The 25,649-nt window shown below is 40.3% G+C and overlaps 1 protein-coding gene across 6 annotated transcripts in view; it reads right to left on the bottom strand.

The window, feature by feature from the left end:
• The window catches only part of BCAR3 (BCAR3 adaptor protein, NSP family member), a 143,212-nt gene that overhangs the window by 37,333 nt on the left and 80,230 nt on the right, over positions 1-25,649 (bottom strand). Inside the window, exon 1 of one of the 6 annotated variants that reach the window (XM_089515721.1) lies at positions 13,004-13,210. The exons of the other annotated variants lie outside the window; for them this stretch is intronic. Coding sequence (XP_089371847.1) covers positions 13,004-13,087 — 84 coding nt within the window. The 5' untranslated portion in view covers positions 13,088-13,210. Of the gene's footprint in view, positions 1-13,003; positions 13,211-25,649 lie in introns of those variants that run through there. 6 annotated transcript variants of the gene reach the window in all.

Here is a 25,649-nt window from a genome sequence, read left to right as displayed (position 1 = left end):
ATTACAATTTATGACAGTGTAAAAGGATTTCAAACATAACAGTAAGAATAATAAGAACAATAAAGCGTGGCATGCACACATGCACACCATAAAGGACTCTTCTACACAAGTGTCTACCAGGGTCATACCCAAGCATCTTCAGAACAATGCACTAATCTCTAGAACTATTTGCATGTTCAAGGCCCACATCAACCAAATTTGCATTAAAAAATCTATAAATTAAAAGACATCTAACATTTTTGTATCTCATATTGCAACTGTTCTGGGTCCATTCTGTCCAAACTATTTTTTAAAAGGGAATGTATGGAATAGGAATTGCTTCCTAGGCCATACATACACATTTCTGTGTGCCTCTGACATTCCCTTAGATTCTGTTCAAATAGAATATGAGCATTGTCAAAAGAGAGATCATAGAATCATAGAGTTGGAAGAGACAAGCGCCATCCAGTCCAACCCCTGCCATGTAGGAATACATAATCAAAACACTCCCAATAGTTGGCCATCCAGCCTGTTTAAAAACCTCCCAAAAAGGAGACTCCACCACCCTTTGAGGAAGTACACATTCACATAGCAGCCCCATGCTTCAGGAGAAAGGGGAGGAATAAGAAATCACAGCTACCAACCACCTCCTAAAGCCAGCTGTTGTGTGAATGTGCACAGAGCAGCTAGCTTCAGGAAGGTGTTGCAGGCTGCAGTTGTGGTGAGAGAGGGGAGAGAAGCAGAATCATGCCCACTCACTCCATGTGACTGCCTGAGAATTGGAACAGCAATGGAAGGAATTTATCGCATGAAAGCAGTGATACAATAGCAGCAAGACTGAAAGCCTATTGACAGGTTTCATTCATCAATGAAAAGGAGCACAATAGTAACGAATGGAATACAAGGCAACAGCAGGATGGACATGACATTGTGTGATAAGTATTGGCCAAAGACACTCATCCTGTTAAAATTCTGCTTTTATAGTCTTGTGTGATAAAGTCCTTCCTGCTTTGTTCAATACCATACAACACCCCTCAAAGGTTGTTGCCCAGTCTACAAGAAGGCTGGAGTGACAAGACAACAAAAAGCAATGTGGAGGTGTGGGGGGTGAAGTGTGTGTGTGAAGCATGTTGATTAATCTGGCCTCACAAAAAAGTATCTTGGACATTGAAACTTCTAAAGAAGAACAGAATAACAAACAGAAGTTGCTACAGTTCAGTACTCTCCTGAAAAAAAAATGTCCATCAGAAAGCCCAACAGAATATGAATAGATTCTGGGGGTATTTGTGGCAGTGTGCTGGTTGCTAAATAAACCCTTCTTTGAGACTTCTAAGGAAGAAACAAAAATAAAGTGACACAGATATGGAAACACCATGATTATAGGCCGCATGTTACCATGCAACAATAACCACAGAAACATTTTTTCCCATGGCTCCGTGTTTCCTCTTAGGAACTTGGATGAACTCCCAGGCCCCTACAGTGAAGTGAATGCCTCTGTACAGTGACTGGGAAAGAACAACAACAAAAAAAGAAGAGATGACTGGACGGCACAAGTTCTTATCCCCCAATCTGGGACTTTCTATGAATGCTACAGTCTTGGAAGTGTCTCCTTCAAGAGCTCATCTTTATAGTATATACAGTACGAAGGCATGGCATTTGTTATAGATGCCCTTCAATAGTCCTTTGTGTAGCCAGTCTAATACATTAATTTAGCCATACTGTTAAGACAGCATTGTTCCTAATGGAACCATGCCAAGAAGAAAGGCTGTTTTTAGCAATGACCGTTCAAACATGCTGAGCAGCCCAGGCTGGTCCCAGGGTTAGTTTTCTTTCTCCTTTTTACTTTCTGAGAGGTTTAGGAAGGGCGGGGATTTATATATGAGAGTTAAGAAATGTTCCAGGGTGTGTGTGTTAGCAATTCCCAGAATCCCCCATGGCATTCCCCATGCTGCCTTGAACATTCTGGGAACTGTTTTTAAAAAATATAATGTTACTAAGATCTACTTTATATACTTATATACTTGAGTGATAAGATCAGTAGCCTATTTATATAACTGGATCTTTATAATAGCCAATTTCCTGGTAATCACATAATATATATAGGCAGGCCCAAGCTTCTCCAACTACAGTAGTTACTATTTCCCTTTTTCTTTCCTTTTTTACTTTTTTAAATGAAACTTCTGCTTATCGGCATGTCATAAATGATTTCTATCCAAATGTCATTTAATGTGGGATTAGTCTGGGATTAGATGTTGCCATTAACTTTAGCAGACATGTTTCAATCCAGTGTATGATTTATTTTTATGCTAGCAAACATTTTTAGATTGACAACCACCGTGTGGATGGTCAGTCACAACAGAAGCCCAGATGAATTAAATGTTAAGAGACTCTGCTCAAGCTATGCCAATATGTTTTGTTTTTTAAATTAACTGTTAAGTGGTTGTGGGTTTTATGATGTACTACAGGCCTGACATCAAAATATTGTAATGGCTGTTTCAAATTCATATTAACTTTGAGACTGCTATAATTCACACACCATACTTCACACCTCATTACACAGTTTTCCTACTGACCTCAGCAAGACACAACACTATGGATCGATTCACATCATACCTGATTTATGATCTTCCAGTATATATATAATTTTCTAACACACTTAATGATCTGTGCTCTGCACAAAGACCCATAAACAGGTATGCTCAGTTTGCACAGTCTTTCTCCTCTTCTACATTTTGAAACTTGAGCAAAATCACACTCCTGTCATCTAGTGCGGTCCATACCCCTTGCACCTGCCCAGTGACGCCACTGAGTGTATAGATCCATTCTGTGTACTCAAACTGCTTCCAATTAATTTATGCTAAGGCTTGGCACCAGAGCCTTCTTTAAATGCCAAGGCTCAGCCCTGGAACGTCTGAAGAAGTGCCTCTGAGACTGTGTAAAGTGTGAAGGGCTTCTAGTCCAGTGCCTATGACTCCAATGACGGTTTAAAGGCATACTTGACTTTTGACTGAGATTAAACACTGCACACTGTTGAAAACCCAGAGTAGCTCATAAAGTGATGGTACTGTGAAACCTCAATGAACTAAGAGGCTTGTAAAGGCCTACACAACCTTTAATGTGTACACAAAATGATGTGGCCATATTCTCTCTTCCATGCCCTAAAGGCACTAGATCCCATCTGATTGTGGACACTAAGCAGGGTCAGCCCTGGTTAGTACTTAGAAGGGAGATCACCAACAAATGCCAGATGCTGCAGGCTATATTTCAGAGGAAGGAACTGACAAAACCATCTTTGAGGATTCCTTGCCTAAGAAAACACAATGAAATCCATGGGGTTTCAAGTCAATAGGTGATTTGAAGGCACAAACACATTTAGGGGCTCTTCAGACTGGCCATTAAGGCTGGTCTGGGGGTGGAGTCAGGGCACTGTGTCCACATGATGCATGCCCAGACTCTGCCCTCCAGGACGTTGTGACACCGTATGACACTCCACATGGTGCAAAGCATCATGGTGTTCCTCCGGCGCTGTGTCAGCATGATGCAGTGCTGAAGGACTGCCATATAGCCACAGCACTGTGGCTATTCTGCCTTTTCCAGGGCACAAAAAGGAGCTGCATTTTGTGGCTCCTTTTTGCACACTGGAAAGGCCAGATCAGGACTCCGGTGTGATCGGGGCTGCGGTGAGCATTTGCCGCAGCCCCAATCCATCTAAGAAAGGGGGGCATCATGCCATCCCTTAGGGGCTGTGTGTACAGCCCCATACACATGCCTTCTAACTCAATATGCTCTGTCACTGAGTTACAGCTGCATTTGTAGGATGATAATACCCTAAAGACACCAGATCCTATCTGATCTTGGAAAAAAAGTATAGTCTGTCCTGATTAGTACTTAGATGGGAGACCACCAATAAATACCAGGTATTGCAGGCTATATTTCAGGGGAAGAGACTGGTGAAGCAATCTCTGAGTATGCCTTGCCCAAGAAAACCCTATGAAATTCAGGAAATTGCCAGTAAGTTGTCAAGAAACTTGAAGGCACATACACACATACCTAAGGAACATCAGTGTAGCTGTTTGCTTTCTTTAATTTAATAGAGAGATGTAAAACCCTGATGAGATTTTGAGTAGACTATGCAATTTCATCTGCTGTCTTCCCTGTATGATTTCAGGCACTTCCTGCTGCTACACACAGAAGCTTGCCAAGATAACATTCAAATTACTCCAGGAGCTGCCAGTCAAAAACCTCCTGCTTAGCACACAAGTGTTGCTGGTGAGCAATGTCAACATCCAGAATATTTAAGACTTTAAAGATTATTATCTCAATCTACAGAAAGTGTGCAGTTTGCCAAAACACTTGATTCCACAGACTACCTATGGAACAGCAAAATGAGAGCAACAAAATTAGTGAGGCATGCAGGGTAGAATTATAGTATCAAGGGATTTATTATTTTCAAATAGCAGCATCAAGGCTCAACACAATATATCTAGCATATAGGGTTGAGTGGGGACAACAACAGGTTGAAATGGGCCAGGGAGAACACAAACAGCCTAGTGCATGTTCTTAACTTTTTTTAAAACCACTGCTGCTGCACCGTCTCTTCATGGGCAAGAAAATGACATCACAGAAATATTAATATGCATTTGGCAGCCATTTTAGTTTTTGAAAGGGCTGTGCATGTGTAATCTTGTATCTTGGCAAGACCCTGGAACAAAGTTTCACAGGCTGAAAAGGTAGGGCTCCACAGCATTAGAGATATTGCCTGGTCAGTGCCCACTGTAAATCTTATGTTAATCTAGAAGGTATATAACTATTTCCAAATGCTTTCAAGTCCCCTGCCATCAAGAAATACATTCAGGCAATATGGCTTGATTATTTGGAGAGGGGAAAAGACGCACCAGGCACCAATTAACCTGATTCGGCTCCTAAGAGATCCTCCAAGATCAGTAGCAGTGCTTCCTGGGAACTGTTTGCCCTTTGTTTTAGAATACATTGTGAAAATATCCTCTCTCTTTCCTTTGAGCTGAAACTGAAAATATGTATTTTTTATTGCTTGAGATATAATAACTGCAGTCCATTAACCCAGGAACAAGCTCCTAGTCCCTTCTATTTTGGGAATGACGCATGTCATCTGGAATGGTCTCTGGACAATGACAGCTTGTCCAATCTAAAGCTCCTCAGTTATTTCTTCATGGCCTCATAATGTCTTATGTCCTGGTTTTGGGGAAAAGGCAGGGTGCATATATATAAATAAATATGTAAGGTGGTATTAGTAGTAGTGACAGCGGTAGTAATAGTACACAAATAATTTTTTTAGTGACTGAACATTTAACTGAAGCGCTACTAGCGCATATGTAAATACCACTGCACTCACTGGAGATCATGAATCCAAATAGTTTATTACTGTTTGAAGCAAAACTATAAATGCACCCCATGGGCGGTCTCATTAGATTCACAAGCCGCCAGACTAATTACTTTGTGATGCAAAGAGCTATAATTAAGAACCACTCTTTATAGCATATGTATTTTCAGACTGATACAGCATCTCATGGAAGAGGGAATGTGGATTGATGCTCATCTCTGAAAAGATGGGTGGGGCAATTCACCATTATGAAGGGCAATCATCAACTGGACCGTTTCTCCTTCCTTATCAAGATGCTGCTGGCAATATTGCATGCCCTGCACATGGTCTCATGACTTGCCCTATAAAAAGCAGCAGGGACAAGATGTTTTGCTGCCTGTGGTCAAGGACAAGATGGTGAGTCTCATCCCTTCCACATACAGCAGCTGACTGGACTGGACTGGACTGGCAGCAGAATAACTATAACAACCTACACCATACCTGAGTCCAGTTTAGGGAAACAGGACAGGCCGTGTATCATATTGTATTTCTTTATTTATACCCTGTGTAATTTCCCCAGAGCTGAGGCTTATGACAGTTTACAAAATTAAGAGAATTACAAGTAAAACACATATAAACAACTACAAAGGGTTATATTTTTAATTCAATTAAACCATCTATAGAAGCACATCTATTTCTTTCAAAAGCATAAAAATAGCACAGCACACCAGTACAAGCATTTTCCTTGAAAACTTGTCAGTTCCCCAAAACCTGTTCAGATAAAAAGACTTTAACCTGCCAATGGAAGGAAAGCGAAGAGGGAGTCAGTCAACCACCTGGGAGCAGCCACCAAGAAGGCCTTGTCTCAGGTTCTCACCAAATGTATCTCTAAGAGTGGTGGGACCCAAGAAGTGTCTCCCCTGAAGATCTCAGAGCTCCAAAACGTTAATATGAGCAATATGGTTCTTCAGATATCCGGGCCCTGAGCCATATAGGGCTTCATAGATCATAAGCAAGGGAAAAGTCAAGGGACTGCCTTTGCTGCTGCCTCAAATAGTTGCCTCACTCTGGGTGCATCTACATTGTAGAAATAATGCAGTTTGACACCACTTTAACTGCTGTGGCTCCATCCTACAGAATTCTGTGAGGTACCAGCACTTCTGGGCAGCGAGGGCTGAAGATCTAGTAAAACTACAAATCCCAGGATCCCCTAGGATAGAGTTACAGCAAGTGATGACAAACGTCATTATTTCTACAGTGAACATGCACTTTTTGTATAGTGGTAGGACTGTCCCTCGTAAGAAAAGTCAACCCCATATCATCCACCATGCTTCACCAGTGTATTTCTATAGACACGAATGGACTAGCCCTGATCCAAGCCAAGACGTGTACCAACAATCTTGTCATTTTGCACTCATTTTCCTTTTACATCCACAGTAACCTGGACAACTATCTCTGGCCTCCTATGCTGCAAAATAGAATAATTAAACATGACACAGTGCCTCAAACTTCTACCTTATGTTTATCAAGTCCATTTTAAAGAGCTGGAAACCTCCTATACAGAATCTTGTTTCTGAACAGGGCCAGCTATATTTCTATATACAATGGTATCCTCCCCTCTGGATTTCTCTGAAGGCATGTGGATTGGACTACTGGGAAGTTACCATGACAACATATAGCTTGCTTGTAGGGATTAGGGACTCATGCCAAGATAAAAATCATAGCCAAGAAGTATAGCTCAGATTCTGCTTTGATAGTGAACACCATGCCTTAAAATTCACACATGCATCCGTATGCCAAATTAAAATAATGGCTTTTGCAACCTTAATAAACCATGAAAACAACCTTAACCACAATCCATAAACTGTGCCTGTGAGCCCTCCCTTCATTTATTTCTGCATTCCCCCTTGTATCTTCCCAGGGTGCTATTTGAGGATTTCCAGTGTATTCCACATAGACCAGTTTAGGAATTCTGTGAGTAAAATGCCTGTTATGACTAGTTAGGATGCTACTTTAAGAGGTTTCCAGCCTTAACTGCTGCATGCCCAGGATAAAATGAACATCTGTACCTCAGAGTTTGAAAGCAACTCATTACAAATGCTAAGTTATCTACAATTAATTTTCCACAGTAACTAATATATAACTAGGAGCTAGACTACAAATAAGTGTACTCAAACTGCTGTGCACTTTTGCACATTCCCATGAATGGTTAATTGTCTTTACTTTCCTGCACACATTCACATCTATTTGCATCATGGATGGCCATACGTGCAAATATGCATATTTTGGGAGATGTTCTGGTAAAAACCACGAAGGCTTTCCTCACAGTTTAAAGAGACTGGGGGGGGGGGGGGGGGCAAACTCCTGCAAATCTCATATGGCCGGATCACATTCTATTTGACTGGAATGAGGAGTATTCTAAACATGTAGACAAATTACATTATATCTGTTACCCAACAAGGATAACTTTATTCCTTTTGCAACACAACAGTGCCTTTCAAGTTACTCTTATAGTTGAGGGTGTGGCATTACTAAGCAGTCCAGGAAGGATAACACCTAGCTCAAATTCTAGCTATGATGTGTTTCATGTCACTGCCTTGTGTTGTGTGTATTGAGACAACAAATAGGAGCACTGGAGGAGAGTGTGTTTTGTACCACAGACCAGCAGCTTGTAGGATCCTTGTGTTTTCTTTCTGAATGTAGCTTTCTTATTTACTTTTGATAAGTGAGCAAGCAAAGAGTAATCTCTTTAAAAACTATAATTATAACAGTAATTACTAGGGGGACGTCTTCAAACTATAAGTGACTGTCTTTTAAATTGTAACTTTCCAAGTTCTGTTGTAGCTTACCTCAACATGGACACAATGCAGTGGATTGCATCCGATATTCATTTCACTTTCTAAACTAAGATCAAGAAACCAGGAGTGTGCTGCACACTCAATTACCCTCCTAGACATCCCACTTTTATACTAAGACTCTGGCCCTTATCACACGGAGGGTTTTGCAGCTCTGATCCGAAGCCACTGAGGGTTCAACCATGTGAATTCATGTTAAAATGTGATGTATTATCTCACGTGACTGCTTTTTATGGGGGGGTTGTTTTGAGGCAGATCCACAGTCATTCCAAAGTGACTCCTGATTTTTGTGAATTAGGTAACAAGCGAATTGGTCTGGTGTGGAATGCAACTTTGCTTCCGTCCTGGTACACCCCCCCCAAAAAAAACCTCCAAGGTCTCACATTTCCCATGATGCTTCACTGCAAGTTTGCTCCATTTGCTTCCGGTACTCCTTCAAGAACGGAGGCTGCATAATATTTCTTTAATAATAACAACAACAACAACAACAATAACAATAAGTTATTAGTTTGCTGAGGCACCAGAGCTCTCTGGCAGAGAAGGCTCAGTGTCTCATGACACTACAGTTCCCAGAATTCCATAGCACTGAGCCAGGACAGTTAAAGTGGAGTCAAATTGGATAATTTCCCCAGTGCGGATACAACCTGAGAGAAGGCAACTGTTACAAAGGGAAGGAGAGTGGACTGGATTCAGGGAGGTGGTACTTTAGGGAACATGGAGAATAAGGGAAACCGGATAATTTCTGCACTCCTTCAAAATGGGTCTCCTTCAGATCCAAAGGATTTACTTCCAAGTAAACCTGCAGCTTCTATACTGATTATTTTGCAGTGAAATATTATTATTATTATTATTATTATTATTATTATTATGGAAATATAATTATTCTTAATAAAAAATTCTTTCACTGCAAAATAATAATAATAATAATAACAATATTATTATTAACCTTTATTTATGAAGCGCTGTAAATTTACACAGCGCTGTACATGCAATCTCTTTAGTTAGACGGTTCCCTGCCCTCGGGCTTACAATCTAAAAAGACATGACACAGAAGGAGAAGGGAGAGGTGGAGGGAAAGGGTAAGAGGTCCAGCAGTTCCTCTCTACCTGCCAGTGATACATTTGGATGAAGCAGAGGGCATGTAGGGATAGGTGACATTCCCTATCATTCACGTGAGGCTAGCATTCACGTGAAACTAGAAACAGGAACTGGCCCCCTTCTTCACCTTGGAAGTGCAAAGGTTCACGATGCATTCAGACCCCCACTGAGCATGCGCAAGGGCCCCAATTTGCATTGGTGAATCCGCATGGTATGTACTGGTGTGGTAATTTAATGTGCACTTGCTCCGCTTTGACTCAGGAATGACCACAATTTCATTCTTCATGTGTTATTTTAAAATATTGTATAAAATCACCTTCAGGCTGTGTATATGAAACATAAACGAATTTTGTGTTTAGACTTGGGTCCGAACTCTAAGATACATTACTGTATTACGTAATACATCATGTGAATTGCCTTGGATTCGAATTGACTCTGCTTCCTCTTCACTTCGGATTGGCTCTGGATTGGAGTTCCAGTTTCACGTGCGATAAGGGCCTCTGATAAGTCTATATTGTACTAACAGTATTATATATACTAGGGCTTCTAAATGTCCTTTATAATAAGGATTGCCCCTTATTTGAGGAAAAGAAAGTCTGTCCTTTATATGACTGGCAGCTGTCCCTTGTTATAAACATTGTTCCCTATTTGAAGATTGGAAAGTTTTTATTTTTATATTTATTCTGAACAAGATACCAAAAAGTTCTATATTTGGGGCAGGGTTTTTTATAAAGACAGAAAACGTGTTCATCATGTAATTTATGAATGTGGATAGTATGTTATTTTAGAGGCAAGCTACACATATGGCTAAATTAATTGAAATCAATACAGGTTGAGTCTCCCTTATTCAAAACGCTTGGGACCAGGACTGTTTTGGATTTTGGATTTTTTGGATTTTGGGATATCTGTATTTGCATATACTTACATAATACAGTAATGTATCTTAGAGTTGGGACCCAAGTTTAAACACAAAATTCATTTATGTTTCATATACATAGCCTGAAGGCGATTTTATACAATATTTTAAAATAACTTTGAGCATGAAACAAAGTTTGTGTACACTGAACCATTATCTCAGCCACCCATGAAAAAAGCTTAGGCTTTTACAATATTTCCAATTTGAGAATTCTAAATAAGGTAGACTCAAACTGTATTTTCAGTTGGTACTGAGGCAGAACACAAAGTTGTTAATAGATTTAATAGTTAATAGTCCCCTGACCTTTCTCCAAGGCTTGAACAGCAAGTTTCTTCTTGTCCGACTGCCATCTCTCAGTGGATGCGGCTTCGGCGCTTGAAGCTCAACATGTCTAAGACTGAGCTTCTTGTCTTTCCACCTAAACCCATCCTTCACTATTCCTTTTCTGTTTCTGTTGATGACACTTCTGTTCAACTGGTTCATCAAGCCCGCAGTCTTGGCTTCATTTTTTACTCTTTGTCATTTATTCCCCAGATCCAGGCCACCGCCAAGGCCTGTAGATTCTTTCTCTACAACATTGCCAAGATCCGTCCATTCCTCTCAGCCTCTACTGCCAAGACTCTAGTCCATGCCCTAGTGGTTTCGCGACTAGATTATTGTAACCTCCTTCTGACAGGACTTCCTCTTTCACACCTCCATCCTTTAATCTCTGTCCAGTATTCAGCTGCCCATATTCTCACATCCGCTCGCCGCTTTGACCATGTTTCACCTCTTTTATCCTCCCTTCATTGGCTCCCCTTCCCCTTCCGCATCCGGTACAAGCTTTTATTATTGACTTTCAAAGCCCTCCATGGATTGGCCCCTACTTACTTATCTGACCTTCTTTCTCCTTACATTCCTACTCGCACCCTCTGCTCTTGTAGTCAAGGTCTCCTGTCACAGTGTAGGACTACCACTGCCCCCTCCCGACTTTGTCCCTTCTCGCTTGCTGCCCCTTACTCCTGGAACCTTCTTCCCCCACATGCACACCTCATCACTTCTCTACCCAGTTTCAAAACTGAGTTAAAAACTATATTGTTTAGAGAAGCATTCCCAGAAGTGAGCCCCTCTCTGACCCAGGAAGCCTCCTTTTAACCATCCATTAAGAAGCCAAGCTCTTCCTCCAGTCGATCTGCCTTGGTCCAGGCCTCGGAGGTGGAGAAGAACTGCTGGACCTGATCCCATTCCCCACCACCACTCCCCTCTCCTTTTGTGTCGTGTCTTCTTAGATTGTAAGCCTGAGGGCAGGGAACCGTCTAACTAAAAGATTGTATGTACAGCGCTGTGTAAATTTACAGCGCTTTATAAATAAAAGTTAATAATAATAATAATAAATAGATATTTTCTGACTGCCAACCCACTGTGTCATTAATTTCAATGGTCCTTCAGCCTTCAGCTGTCTTTAAAACTTGGCAACAGTCAAATACACTGTAATGTAATCTATCCTATACTGCACTATACTATGTATATTATAATTTACTAACCAAGTATTAACTGGAATAGGATTCCTAATTGTAGCTAATAAGGATTGCTCTCAGAACCATAATTTGAAATCAAGATTTGAAGATGTTTATTCAAACTGTGTTTTTGAGAGAACGTGGTTAAGACTGCTGTAGATATAACACTGTATCATGATTAAAGCAACGAGAGACTGGAAAGAGAATTCGTAAGGAAGAGTGGAGGATGGACTGTGCAAAAGCATGCTTCATCTCCTAACCAAGGTTACACCAAGACAGGGACATTTAGGTCTTGCACATTTTGACAGAAAGTTTTATATTTTTGTTAGCAAAATACTTCCCAAATATGCCTATGTTAGAAAATCAGAGGTTCTGCTTTGATCCAAGAAATACCTGTTTCGGAATTGCTTCTATATTTTGCTAAACTTCTTTGACATTCAATAGAGAATATACTGTGTTTTAGTTTTTATATGAAAAGGTCAGAAGAATATTTTTAACCACTGCATATCACTTTCAGTTTTCCCTGAAGAAGAGATGCTTGAAAACACTTTGGGTAACCTGATAATCAAAACGTAAACACATTTTCTTGCATCTCTTGGCTATATTTTTTCTTTCAGTGCATGGTGCAACTTTCATCCTCCATGCAACCTCCCACCAGTCGCCAATCTAAATTTTAAGCTGGGATGCACAGGAAATCCAATCTTTTTGTGAATTTTCTTCTACATTCACCTGGTGCACATCTCCTCCTCCAATGAGTGAAAATCGTTATTTTCCAGTTTTCACATTTCCCAAATGTTCTGATGCTGCCAACAATATGCACATTTCGAAAGGAAATAGGGATTGAAACATTCATGTGAATGTGTGATTTCACTCATATTTTAAATAAAATTGCACTTAAACCAGAAATTAGACAGGATCCACTTACAAACATAAACAAAAGTGACACAGCTGCAAATATAGCCTAATTCACCCATTAAATGGTCAGGCATGTTCATTTTCAGTGGAGTTCAGATTGGCATACATGGGGTTTCCTCACATTTTATCTATGCAACAACCTTGTGAGGTAGGTCAATCTAGGTTTTCCAATAGAAACTTATCCAGGAACCAGCCAGTAATTTTTGAGGCTGGTTTTGACTTTGAATGCAGGCTTGCCTGGCCCAAGTTTGACACTTTACCCATTACAACACACTAGCCACAGATAATATGACATAATAGCCCAATAAGATGATTAATGATTTCTACGTAAAACACATGTAGCCTAAAATGCAAGTTACTTCTCGATCACTAAAACTTTGCTTTGTTTACATTACAAACCACCTACCTTCACACCAATAATGGACTTGCGATGATAAAAACAGCAGAGAGAGGCTATGAGGGTTTGAAGAGCATTACGGTTCTTAGGCATTTTCAGAATATTTGTCCCAGAGACCAACAACCTGCCCCAGAAACCAAGACAAATGGTCCCTCCCGGCTACTTCCAAAAGCTCCCACTGAGCTCTTGTTTTTAGTTTAGCTGCTGCCCGCTGTGGCTTCTATACTCCCCCCCCCCCCCCCAACCTCATACTTTTAATCCCAGGCTGTTTCCTCAGTGAAAGTTGATCCTGTCATCTGGACATCTTCTGCTTGCTTCCATCTAGCAGGGATCAGTATCCTCATGGGATTGCATTTAGCCTGCCAATGAAATCCTAACCCTCAGAGAGAGTTTCTTTTCTATTTGGGAATCCCCCAGATAAAACAAACATACAAACACATGCAATCACACATACACTCCCCGGTCTGACTAAAAGCATCACCTTTTTCTTAACAGCACCATGCAGTAGCAGAGTCATTGCCCCCAGAAAAATCTCCTCAGTTCAGCTGTTCCTCTTTAGCCACAGAATATGAATTATACCCATGCTTACATCAGAAATACTGCTAAATACATAACTGATAAAGAGAGGAGGGTGGTGGAGGAGCAGAGTGGGGAGAAACGGAAGAAACAATTGCCCAACACCAGGTTGCGTGTCCATGTTACTCTGCATAATCAAGGATGACGTTATCTTCTAACGCACAGGTAACCAAGGATAGCAACGTCAAGATGATGTTTGTTTTGAATTAGGAAGCCACTGGCAACCTGCCATGCACAACACAGAGAAGCCAGTAACATCCCCCTGGCTGCTCTTAGCATCATAGTAGTAAACACATGCCTTATGCTTTTTAATTAAAGGATCAGCTAGTGAATTTCCAGGCCCAGTGCTGGTAGTCCCAGACAACTATTGCAAGCTTTTGAAAGAGACACTTGATAATGCTCGCTTCACAAACTTTGGGTAACTTCAGTCAACTCCTCTGAAAATCCATAGGATTTTTTCTTTATTCATTTCAATAGAGGATGGGTTACAAAATCTGAAAGGGAGGCGGGAGAGTTTCTTTCAAAAACATGTACAATAACATCCAAAATCCACAAAACAGTGATATCTTTATTGGACCAACCAAAAGGCAGGAAATATAAATGGCATTGGCAAACCAAACAGGTACTTCCTATGGCAGCCAGGATTAGAGGGAGACAATGGACTGGGACTTTACTATTTGAGATTTCTACCTCTCAATGAAGATAATACATTTTTTAAAATTTAAACTGCAATTGGTCTGTTTTATCTAATAGCACCTAAAAATTACCCAATGCAAAAGTATGGAGGCTTTTAAAAAGATTCAGGGCTCTCTACCTAATAAAGGGGTTTGCGGCCCCACAAAGGACTGAGACATCCTGGATCTCATAGGAAATACCTTGAGTAATAGTCCTAAGAATCATACATTTGGAAGTAACAAGACTCATGGCAAAGATAATTTGTTTGGTGTAGTTCCACACCACTTAACATCCTTCTTCTGTCTGTGGCAAGTTGCTGAGAAACAGTAGGTAGGAAAAAGGAGCATTAAAGGTATCTCTGAGCTATCCACACATTGTCAAGAAAGCACTGTGGTTCAACTCTTTCTGGACTGCTTCCAGATGGACAGCTCCTAGTGCTACCAAACCAAAAGGCACTGTACAGCGAATCTTTTCCTTCTTAGACTGTTATTGTAAGAAAAAGATTGGAGAAAACATGGGAAAACACAGAATTAGTACTTCTCTCCATAAAATGTTATATAAGGGGAAGAATTATTACAGACTAAAGGTCTCATGGGGTAGCACTCTTAGACTCTACAATTACCCATTAACTCACGATATTGCATATTTCAATACTCTCTTGTGTCATAAACATTTTCTCAAAGAAAGCTAGTATGTCATGAAAATGGGTTCTAACATAGCATTCCACATCAGTTCCAGTTTTCTATGCTTAAGCCTAGATATTGTTGGGCTGTTGTTTTTAATGTGGGGAAACATTCTACATGCAGTTCCCTAGGAACAGTCCAAAATGGTACAGGAGAGTAAACAGTTGCAGCATCTAATATTCTTGAACATGAAAATGCAAAAACCCAAGCAATTTAAACAAAGTTCAGTTAACTATTTATAATCTTGAATTTAAAAAACAACTACTTTTTAAAATTCAAGATTATAAATAGTTAACTGAACTTTGTCCACCACAAGATGTTTATTATGAGACAATCATTTAAACAGCTTCAAGAATGTGGTCAGCCATTTATAGTTATGAGAACAACTTCCAATGTTTAATTTTAGGGATTCAATTTTAGATTGAATCAGACATCCGTTGTGAAATAAATGAATTGACAATTTGTCTAGGAGGCAGCTAGCCAGCAGATGTTTTGCATGAATAGGTTCCTTCCAACAGCTTCATCCTATAGTTTCAGCAAGCAACATTGTACATAGCTATCCCTGTTTTTCTGAGAGAGAGCAATACTTTGGTATAGACCAAAGAGTTATTATGGATTAACTAATCAAAACTGAGAAAAAGTGCACCCTAAATAAAGCACTCCAGTTGCAGTGTAATTTATAACAACTTTATTGTTTATTTTTGAATTTACTGTTGTTAGCTTTCCTGGATACTTTTAGTGGAAAAGTGGACTACAAATGGAACAAATTACTCAAACCTGCAGTAAACCGAAATATAGGCATATTTAAGAAACTGATATTCTGACTTCACTAGTAGCATAAAGAAAATTTTGCTGATGTTTGCAGTAATGATAGTTTGCAAGTATTGCAGAAATATGGTTCAAGTTCACTTATTTATTCTTACATTTCTACCACATAAATCCTCACACCAAAATGACTGAGTTATGAGCAACAAGATTTACTCCTGAACTCTGATTCAGACCTCTGCCAAGAGTGATATGCCCTGGAAGGGAGAGATCATTTATACACACAGCTCTGCTTATTTTTGGCTAAGATCCCATCAATCACTGACCATATGTATCCCAACATATTACTCCCAAGAAAATATATACACCAATACTCCCACAATTGAAAAAAAAAACATATTAGATACTGAGATTTGTCTGGTAAATGATTGGTGTAGGTGGGTTGTTGCCTCTTCACAAAAAATAAACTGAAAATGTTTGGCATTCAAGTACAATCATAGAATCATAGAGTTGGAAGAGACCACAAAGGCCATCCAGTCCAACCCCCTGCCATGCAGGAAATCTCAATCACAGCATCCCCGACAGATGGCCATCCAGCCTCTGTTTAAAGACCCCCAAGGAAGGAGACTCCACTACACGCCGAGGGAGTGTGTTCCACTGTCGAACAGCCCTTACTGTTAGGAAGTTCCGCCTAATGTTGAGGTGGAATCTCTTTTTCGGGAGCTTGCATCCATTGTTCCGGGTCCTAGTCTCTGGAGCAGCAGAAAACAAGCTTGCTCCCTCCTCAATATGGCATCCCTTTAAGTATTTAAACAGGGCTATCGTATCACTTCTTAACCTTTTCTTCTCCAGGCTAAACATCCCCAGCTCCCTAAGTCGTTCCTCATAGGGCATGGTTTCCAGACCCTTCACCATTTTGGTCACCCTCCTTTGGACATGCTCCAGTTTCTCAATGTCCTTCTTACATTGTGGGGCCCGGAACTGGACACAATATTCCAGGTGGGGCCTGACCAGAGCAGAATAGAGTGGCACTATTACTTCCCTTGATCTAGACACTATACTTTTATTGATGCAGCCTAAAATCGCATTGGCCTTGTTAGCTGCCGCATCACACTATTGACTCATGTTCAATTTGTGGACTACTTGGACTCCCAGATCCCTTTCACATGTAGTCTCGCTTAGCCAGGTGTTACCCATCCTATATCTGTTCATTTCATTTTTCCGCCCTAAGTGCAGGACCTTACATTTCTCCATGTTGAAATTCATTTTGTTAGCTTTGGTCCAGCTTTCTAATCTATTAAGGTCATTCTGAAGTTTGAGCCTGTCCTCAGCTACTCCTCCTAATTTGGTGTCATCTGCAAATTTGATAAGTATACCCCCAATTCTGTTTGAAATTGTGTCTTCAGTATCTCCCTCTTGAGAAACTCCTATCCATATTGAACTCCCTTCTCTTTTAGTATTCCTGACCATGGGCTCACCCCCAGTATATCCCTAAATTTACTAAAACCAGCTTTCCTAAAGTGTAGAATGCGTGTCTGGCTATGCCTAGCTTCTCCTTTCAATTGTATAACAAACTCCAGGAGAACATGATCACTCCCACCTAAGGATCCCACCACTTGCATTCCATTAACTAGGTCATCCCTATTAGTTAGGATCAGATCCAAAATAGCTGATCCCCTTGTTGCCTCTTCCACCTTTTGGACAATGAAGTTGTCTCCAAGACCTTGCTAGACCTTGAAGATTTGGCTGAGTTTGACTTCCAGCAAATATCAGGATAGTTGAAGTCACCCATCACTACTACATCTCTCCTTTCTGAATGTGTCGTCATCTGTTCTAGAAAGGCATAATCCAATTCCTCAGTCTGACTTGGGAGTCTGTAGTAGACTCCCACAATAACATCCCTGTTGTTTCCCTCCCCTTTAATTTTTATCCAGATGCTCTCCACCTGGCTTCCACGATTGATGTCCTGGATCTCTTCACTGGTGTAAATGTCCCTGACATACTGTATAAGGCTATTCCTCCTCCTTTCCTGTTTGGCCTGTTTCTCTTGAAAAGGTTATACATACTCCTCTATTTCTACATTCCAATCATGAGACTCATCCCACCAGGTTTCAGTGATGCCTATTATATCATATTTGCTTTGCTGTGCTAGGAGTTCAAGTTCATCTTGCTTATTTCCCATGCTCTGTGCATTAGTGTAGAGACATCGAAGACCATGTGTCCCTTTGACTTGCTGCCTGTGCAAGTTTTTTTGACTCCCACTTTTAGGTCCTTGCACTGTTTGTCTTGTTCCCTCTATGATAGTTTGACTATTTTCTCCAGCCCTTTTGCCTTCCAGAATCCCTCCCCCACATAACTCAGTTTAAAGCCCTCCTGATCAATTTTTTGAGACTATTGGCAAAAACGTTTTTGCAAACTGGCGTGAGATGCAACCCATCCCTTGCCAGAAGTCCCTCCTCATGGAACCTCAGACCATGATCCAAAAATCCAAATCATTCTTGGCGGCACCATCTGTGGAGCCAGTTATCCACCTCTGCTATTTTCCTCTCCCTTCCTGGACCCATGCCCTTCGACTGGGAGAAGAGATGAGATAACAACCTGTGCATCCATCTCTTTCAACTTCCTACCCAAAGCCTCATTTCAATGAAACATCTCCAGTCAACACTCTATATACTTTGCCAGAAAACTGATGTAACAGTGAAAAGCAAAAGATGTGTTCATAGCATCCATCTCACATCAGGTAAATACCAGAAACTATTTTAGTCATCAAGAAAAACACAGCTTATTTTACTATGGCCATTTTGAATTTTAACAGCAGTTAAGTTAATAATAATTTGTTTTATTTATATACCGCTATTCCAAAGATCATAGCGGTGAACAGCAAGTAAGTTAATTAGCAAGTAAGCTAATTAGCCCCCAACAGTCTGGGTACTCATTTTAGCGACCTCGGAAGGATGCAAGCCTGAGTCGAGCTTGGGCCCTTTTGCTGGTCTTGAACTCGCAACCTTGTGGTTTCGAGTGAATGGCTGCAGTACAGGCATTTAACCACTGCGCCACCAGGGCTCCTTGTCGCTAAATCTAACTTATTTTTATTCTAAATTCAGCCCATGCTGAATTTAGGGCAAGTAAGAAAGAAAATGGAAGAGGATGAGACCAGTCTCAACAAATTAAGTGCTTGAAATCCCATTGATTTTCAAATTGATATACAAATTTAATTGTTTTCCTGAAATAAATGAGACTTAAAATAGCTCAGCTTGGACTGAAAACATTCTAGATATCTTAGTAGACCAAGAGCTAATCACAAATCAACATTGTGATGCAGCAGCAAAAAAACCTAATGCAATTCTAGGCTGCATCAACCAGTTTATAGTGTCCAGACACTATGGAATTAATGATCCCATTCTATTCTGTTTTCATCAGAACTCACCAGCAATACTGAGTGCAGTTCTGGGTACCATAGTTCAAGAAGGACATTCACAAGTTGTTAATATGTCTACAGGAGGGTGACCAAGATGGGAAAAGGTCTGGAAATCAGTGACTATGAAGAATGTCTTATTGAGCTGGGTATGTGCAAATTGCAGAAGAGAAGATTGAGAGGTGACATGGTCGCATGATCACCATCTTTAAATACGTGAAGGGATATCATGTAAATTCTACAGTGGTCACAAACCTCAACATTATAGAAGATAGAGCAAGCTTATTTCCTCTTGTTCCAGAGACTAGGACACAAATCAATGGATTCAAATGGCAAAAAAGGGCTTCCACCTAAACATTAGGAAGAACTTCCTGATGGCGAGAGATGTTTGAAAATGGAATAAACTGATTCAGTGTACGATCAACTATCCTTAGTTGCAGGTCTTTAAACAGAGGTTGGATGGCCAACTCTCAAGAATGCTATATATTCCCGCATAGCAGAGAGCTGAGCTAGACGGCTCCTCAGGCATCTTCCAACTCTGTTTTTCTGTAACTGGATCTAATTTGCATCTCATACCAGTAACACGTAGAAGAAACTTCAAGTCAACCCCAACTCATGGTAACCCTGTAAATGAGATACCTCCAAGACCCCTATCCTCAACTGCTCTGCTTAAGGCCTGCAGGCTCAGGCCCATGACCTTCCTGAGTCAATCAATCAAAACTTTATTGCTTTTGACCAAAGGTCATTGCACCCTTCCTGAGTCTAATCATTTGGCATGTGGTCTTTCTCTGCCTTTCCTAACATTACTGCCTTTTCTAGTGAATCATGTCTTCTCTTGATGTGGCCAACATAAGACAACCTCAATTTAGTCATCCTGGCTTCCAGGGAGAGTTCAGGCCTGATCTGTTCAAGAACCATTTGTTTGTGTTTTGGGCCATTCACAGTATCCTCAGTACTCTTCTCCTCACCATATCTCAAATAAGTTTATATTCTTTCTACCCACTTTCATCATTGTCCAGCTCTCACATCCACACATAATGATGGGGAATACAATGGCTTCGATGATCCCAATTTTTATCCTAACACTGAACTTTGGTGTTCAGTGTCATATTTGCACTTTAGGATCTTGTCTAGTTCTTTCATAGTCCCTTCCTATTCCTAGCCTTCTGATTTCTTGACTGCAGTCGCGTCCTGGTCAATGTTTGATCTGAAGTGTTACTGGTAGTTGTAGAAGCCCCTTGTCAGAGCATGTCTCTGGCAGCAGAAGCTGGAAGACAATGGTAGCTGACTCCCATCCATTTCTTCTAAGCCTCCAAACCACTCCCTTCTGAAAACAGAGAGGGTTGAGCCATATAGCCTCTCTTCCCAAAACTAGTCTGGTGTCCCCTGGGGGACAGGTGGATGCTATCCTGACACTAGTGTTGAAGTAAAATCCCACTGCTTGTCGAGTTCACTTTAATACATGGAAAAGAAGAGGTGGTGCTTTCTAGTGCTTCACCTCAGGCGGCAAAATGCAGATCCCTTCAAGGTATTTAGACAAACTGGTAGTTTTAAAACCTATGTCCTTTTAATAGCAGTTTAAGAAGCAGACTTATAGCACTTCACATCCATTTTCTGATCCTGCAAAACACATGCCTACTAGCTATGCTGTTTCTTGCTGTTACTCCACCAGATCCTTTGGAACTTCAATGTGCCAAGAATATTAGACCTGTCTTAGCTACAGTCATTTCTAAAAATTTAGTGATGCCCCAGAAAGAAAAAAAAGCACCAGAGCTCATTGGTATAATGTGCTTGGCATGCAGAATGCTCCAGGTTTCCCCCTCCCCATTTGTCTCCAGAGAAAAGTATCAGCAGCTACAGATCTTTGAAGGAACAAGTAACACCACAACACATTTCTTTTTTGAGATAATGGCAGAATAACATTGTGTGTGTGTGTGTGCCTATTTGTGTAATAACATAACAACTGGAAACACCATCAGTTTGGGAAGTTTAATAGGCAACATTTATTTGTTACTTCCCAAATATTATCTTGTGGGGTTGTTTGGGATATTGAGGGGTATTTTTTCCATTTTTATAACACAGTCAAATGTGATGAATCCCACATTATTATTTAAAAACTAGCTTTTGAAAACAAAGGTACTAGCTCTGGGTAGCAAGTGATGAAGCAGGTAGTGCATGAGACTCTGGAGAGCCAGTGCAGTAGACAACATTGAACAAGATGCATAAAACAGCTTCTTATATTCCAAACATGTATTTATTTAGCAACACTGTCCAGGGATTTGAATCCTCAAGAAGTAATGTTCTTTCCCCCCAAATGTCTCCCTAGTTACCGTCAGAAGGAAACTCTGCTAATCATTTCACCATTTCTCTGAAGCAATTATCTTCAAATCAAATGGACATATTATAATCTGGGTGATATATATCAAAATGTTTTAAGACCAATTTATTTTATGAGTAATTTGATTAAATAAACAGCCCATTTTTACAAGGTGCCGCATGGAGGCACACATTGCATTTCCTTTGTTATAAATCATTTCTAAAATCTTAACGGCAAGAAATTATACTCTGGCTCCCCCATGTGGATAGCAACTACACGGTGAGAAGAGATTTGAACACACACACACTCTGCACTACGGTTATATATTCATTTTACTTTTCAAGACTGAATTCTATATGAAAATAACTGTCAATAATGACTAGCATTCAAAGCAATTATTTGTCAGTTAATTTATTTGATCTATAACCTGGTCTTCTCCCAAAATGGAAACTTAAATCAAGTTACAATATATGTTAGAGAGCCAGCATGGTGTAGTAGTGGTTTGAGTATTGGATTAGAACACTGGGAGACCAAGGTTCGAATCCTTGCTTGCCCATGGAATCCCAACTTTGGGCAAGTCAGACTCTCTCAGCCTCAGAAGAAGAAGACAAAGACAACCCCCCCTCTAATCAAATCTTGCCAAGAAAACACTGTGATAGGTTCACCTGAGGGTCACTGTAAGTTAGAAACTACTTAGAAGCACACAATAACAACTAGTTAAAACAAAATCTCTAAAATTATACATTATAGACATGCACACACTCAAATAAGGTCTGCATTTTACAATGGAAAAGTGTCCCTTAGCCCAAAACTGAAGCAGTGGCATTCCCACACTCCATTATGTAACTCCTGAACATCTTGGCTTGGTCTCTACTGCCATTCTGGCTTCTGTGTACCACATTTTTGAGTGAGATGCCAAAAACACCCCATTTTCCAAAATTTCAAACAATCAGTGTGTCTCAGAGGGTCAGGATTTAGGGTTTTAACCTTTTTAGAAGAGGTGCTCCCCCATTTGTCTTAGCACATTATTGTCCTTCAAGGCACATGTTGTGTATCTGCAAGTTGTTTATGACTTATGGTGACACTAAGGCGAACCTATGATAGTTTTTTCTGAGGCTGAGTGTTTGAGTTGCCCAAAGTTGCTCAATGGATTTCCATGGCTGAGGAGGGAGTCGGACCCTTGTCTCCAGAGTTCAACTCCAATGCTCAAACCACTGTCCCACACTAGCTTCTCTTGCATTTATCATGCTGTATTTTGTGACTTGTCATTGCAAGATAAAAACAGGTATAATTCACAGCTCTAATTACTGAAGCATAAACACTGAGAATATCCAACATTTGGAGTGAAAATAAGCAGACTAGGTTATCTGAAACCTAACCATGTCTCAGCACAGCCAAATCCTGGCTTCTGGAACGTTTTCGGGAGCATGACACGTTTTGGAAATGGCTTTTATATGTGTTTATTAAATATCATCAGCCACAGAATTTTTGTAGCTTTTAATAGTCTCTTTTACTCTGTAAAAAAAGAATTAAAGAAGGAGCTCCCATAGTATGCATTATGCATATATTCAGTACAGGGACATATATTTGCACGAATGAGGGAGAGCCAGCATGTGTAATGGTCTGAGCATTGGACTGTGACCCTGGGTTCAAATCCCACCTCAGCTGTGTAAACCCACTGAGTGACCTTGGGCAAGTCACACTCTCTCTGCTTCAGAGGATGGCAATGCCAAACACCCTCTGAAGAAACTTGCCAAGAAAACTCTATGATACTTTCGCCTTAAGGTTACCATAAGTTGGAAATGACTTGAAGGCACACAACAAAAACAACAAGTGTAGTTAAAGCTCTGGATTTACATCTTTTTTTGGTTCTTCATGTCAGCTAGAAATGATTGTGAATATTAAGGGCAGAAAGCCATGCTTGCCATGGGTCTTGCTATCACTACCCACATTGCTCTGGGTCGTTTTTAGACCCATGGAACTTTCTCTCACGTATCTCTTGCCCTTCTACATAGGACTAAGGAACTGTTGTATCTTGGTGGGATGCCACATGATTTAGATGTGAAAAATCCCAAATTCAATCCTTGACATTTCTTGATATGGCTAGTTTTTGTCCAGGTCTGAAATGTTTGATGATGATGATGATGATGATGATGATGATGATGATGATGATTTGTTTCCTGCTTTTTCACAAAGGAATCAAAGCGGATTCCAACAGTATAAATAAAACATCAAACAAAAATTACAATTTAAAACCCCCAAAATCCAACCCCTCCCCCCCAATCATAAAAACAGTGATCAACCCCTAAAAAAGATTAAACATCAAAAAATTTAAAACTGTCCAATATGAATACACTAAAATTTTGGGCAGATTAGCACTAGAAATTAGTCTTCCTCTAGAGGAGGGGGGGGATGGGGGCGATGGTATCAATTAATTTTGATATCAGTATCAGATAGAGGGGGGAGGCAAGTCCAATGGATCTAATGAATCTAACCTAGTCTGAAAAGGCCTGCCAAAAGAGATCCGTCTTAATAGCCTTTTTAAAGGCTTCCAAGGTGCCAATATGGCAGATCTTGTCCGGCAGATCATTCCAGAGCCTGGTAGCAGGTCCTCTGGGTCACCGCTGAAAGTCTGGTCTTCTTAGGCTGTAGCCGATTCTTCCCAGAGGACCGAAGTTTGCAGGGAGGATTGTATGGAAGCAGGTGCTCCTGCAAGTAGTCAGGACCCAAGCCATGTAGGACTTTAAAGGTTAGAACCAACACCTTGTACCTTGCCCCGAAACTGATAGGCAGCCAGTGGAGAGATTTTAGTACCGGTGTAATATGGGCAGTTCTGGTTATTTTACTTTCACACTGTAAAACCTTCTATTTATCATTGTAATTTGTTAAATGCTTGACATGGAAAGTCACAGAATCGCTACATGTAAGAAACAAGAAACATAGATAAGGATCAGAGGGAAAGCATTAAAAAGTCCTAGGAAAACATTGCAATCAACGTTGCAGTTTTACAAGATCTTTAGCTTTCTCTGCCAATGAGGGCTGATGTCTTGCAAAATTACAAAATCCTGGATTCTATAGGATGGCGCACTGGCAGTTAAGTGGTGTCAAACTGCATTATTTCTACTGTGCAGATGCACCCTACAAAAGAAAAAAAGTGAGGTCTACCGAGGCAGTAAATTCCCAAACACAGACTATAACTTTATATATAATTTCTCAGAAGGAAACTGCATTTAAAGTAATACGATTGGCTTCTGAGTAAATATTCACATTTGGATATATCATGAAAAGACAGGGCTATTTAGAAAATACAAGAATGGTTGGTAAAGTGGAATGCAGTAGGAAAAGAGGAAGACTGCAGTTAAGGAAGCCACAATCCTGAGCTTGCAGGACTTAAACAGGGCTGTTGATAACAGGGTGACTTGGAGGACTCCCATTTGTAGGGTCACCATAAGTCAAAGATGACTTGACAATAAGCAACAACAACAACAACCATTCAAAGGATGACAGTGTTAGATAGGAACTATTGTCTCAGGGCTGCTTTTTTTAAAAGCTCTCATTTGGATTCATTCCTTTCCAGAATTTCTCCAAGTCCAAAGCAAACTTCAGAAATCCTGTATCTTATGATACTCTGGAAACATGGAGCTATGGTTAAATCAATTCTAATACTTAAACACCAAGATGGAATTCTCCCAGGGATACGAAACAAAAGAACAGTCTTCTATTTATCACACTAGAGGGCAGTATATCACCACAAGGCATGTATTTGCAAATAAGATAACGCTAATTAAACCTAAGGTAAGGGTTCTAGAAATTACTCATTTGGATCAAACAGGAGACACAGAACCCTGGTGATTCATATTAAATAATGACAAAATAGGCCACATATGTATTAGTGCCTTAGTTGTTCCTTGCAAGACTTTTCACAGTAGTTAACATGAGAAGTTGATTCCAAAAAATAAAAATCGTAAAGGGATTCCATAAATGTATTAACTATTAAAAATTAAACATTTCCCCACATTTAACAGTCAACCATTCCTAAAGAATGGAAATGCAAAGGTGAATGATAATCTGGGAGAATCTCTTTACATTTCTGCCTGTATCCCAATGATCATCTCCCTGCCTTGTTAGATCTACTCTAATAATATTGCTTTGCTCTAGTACTTCTTATAGGATTCCTACACATGGAGACATTAGTTTCAAATCTTGGATCCACCCTCGATTGTA

Source organism: Sceloporus occidentalis, unplaced genomic scaffold (genome assembly GCF_023333645.1).
Source record: "Sceloporus occidentalis isolate IW3139 unplaced genomic scaffold, rSceOcc1.0.p SCAF_3, whole genome shotgun sequence".
In the NCBI taxonomy this organism is placed as follows: Eukaryota; Metazoa; Chordata; class Lepidosauria; order Squamata; family Phrynosomatidae; genus Sceloporus; species Sceloporus occidentalis.
This window is presented reverse-complemented; position numbering and strand designations above follow the sequence as displayed.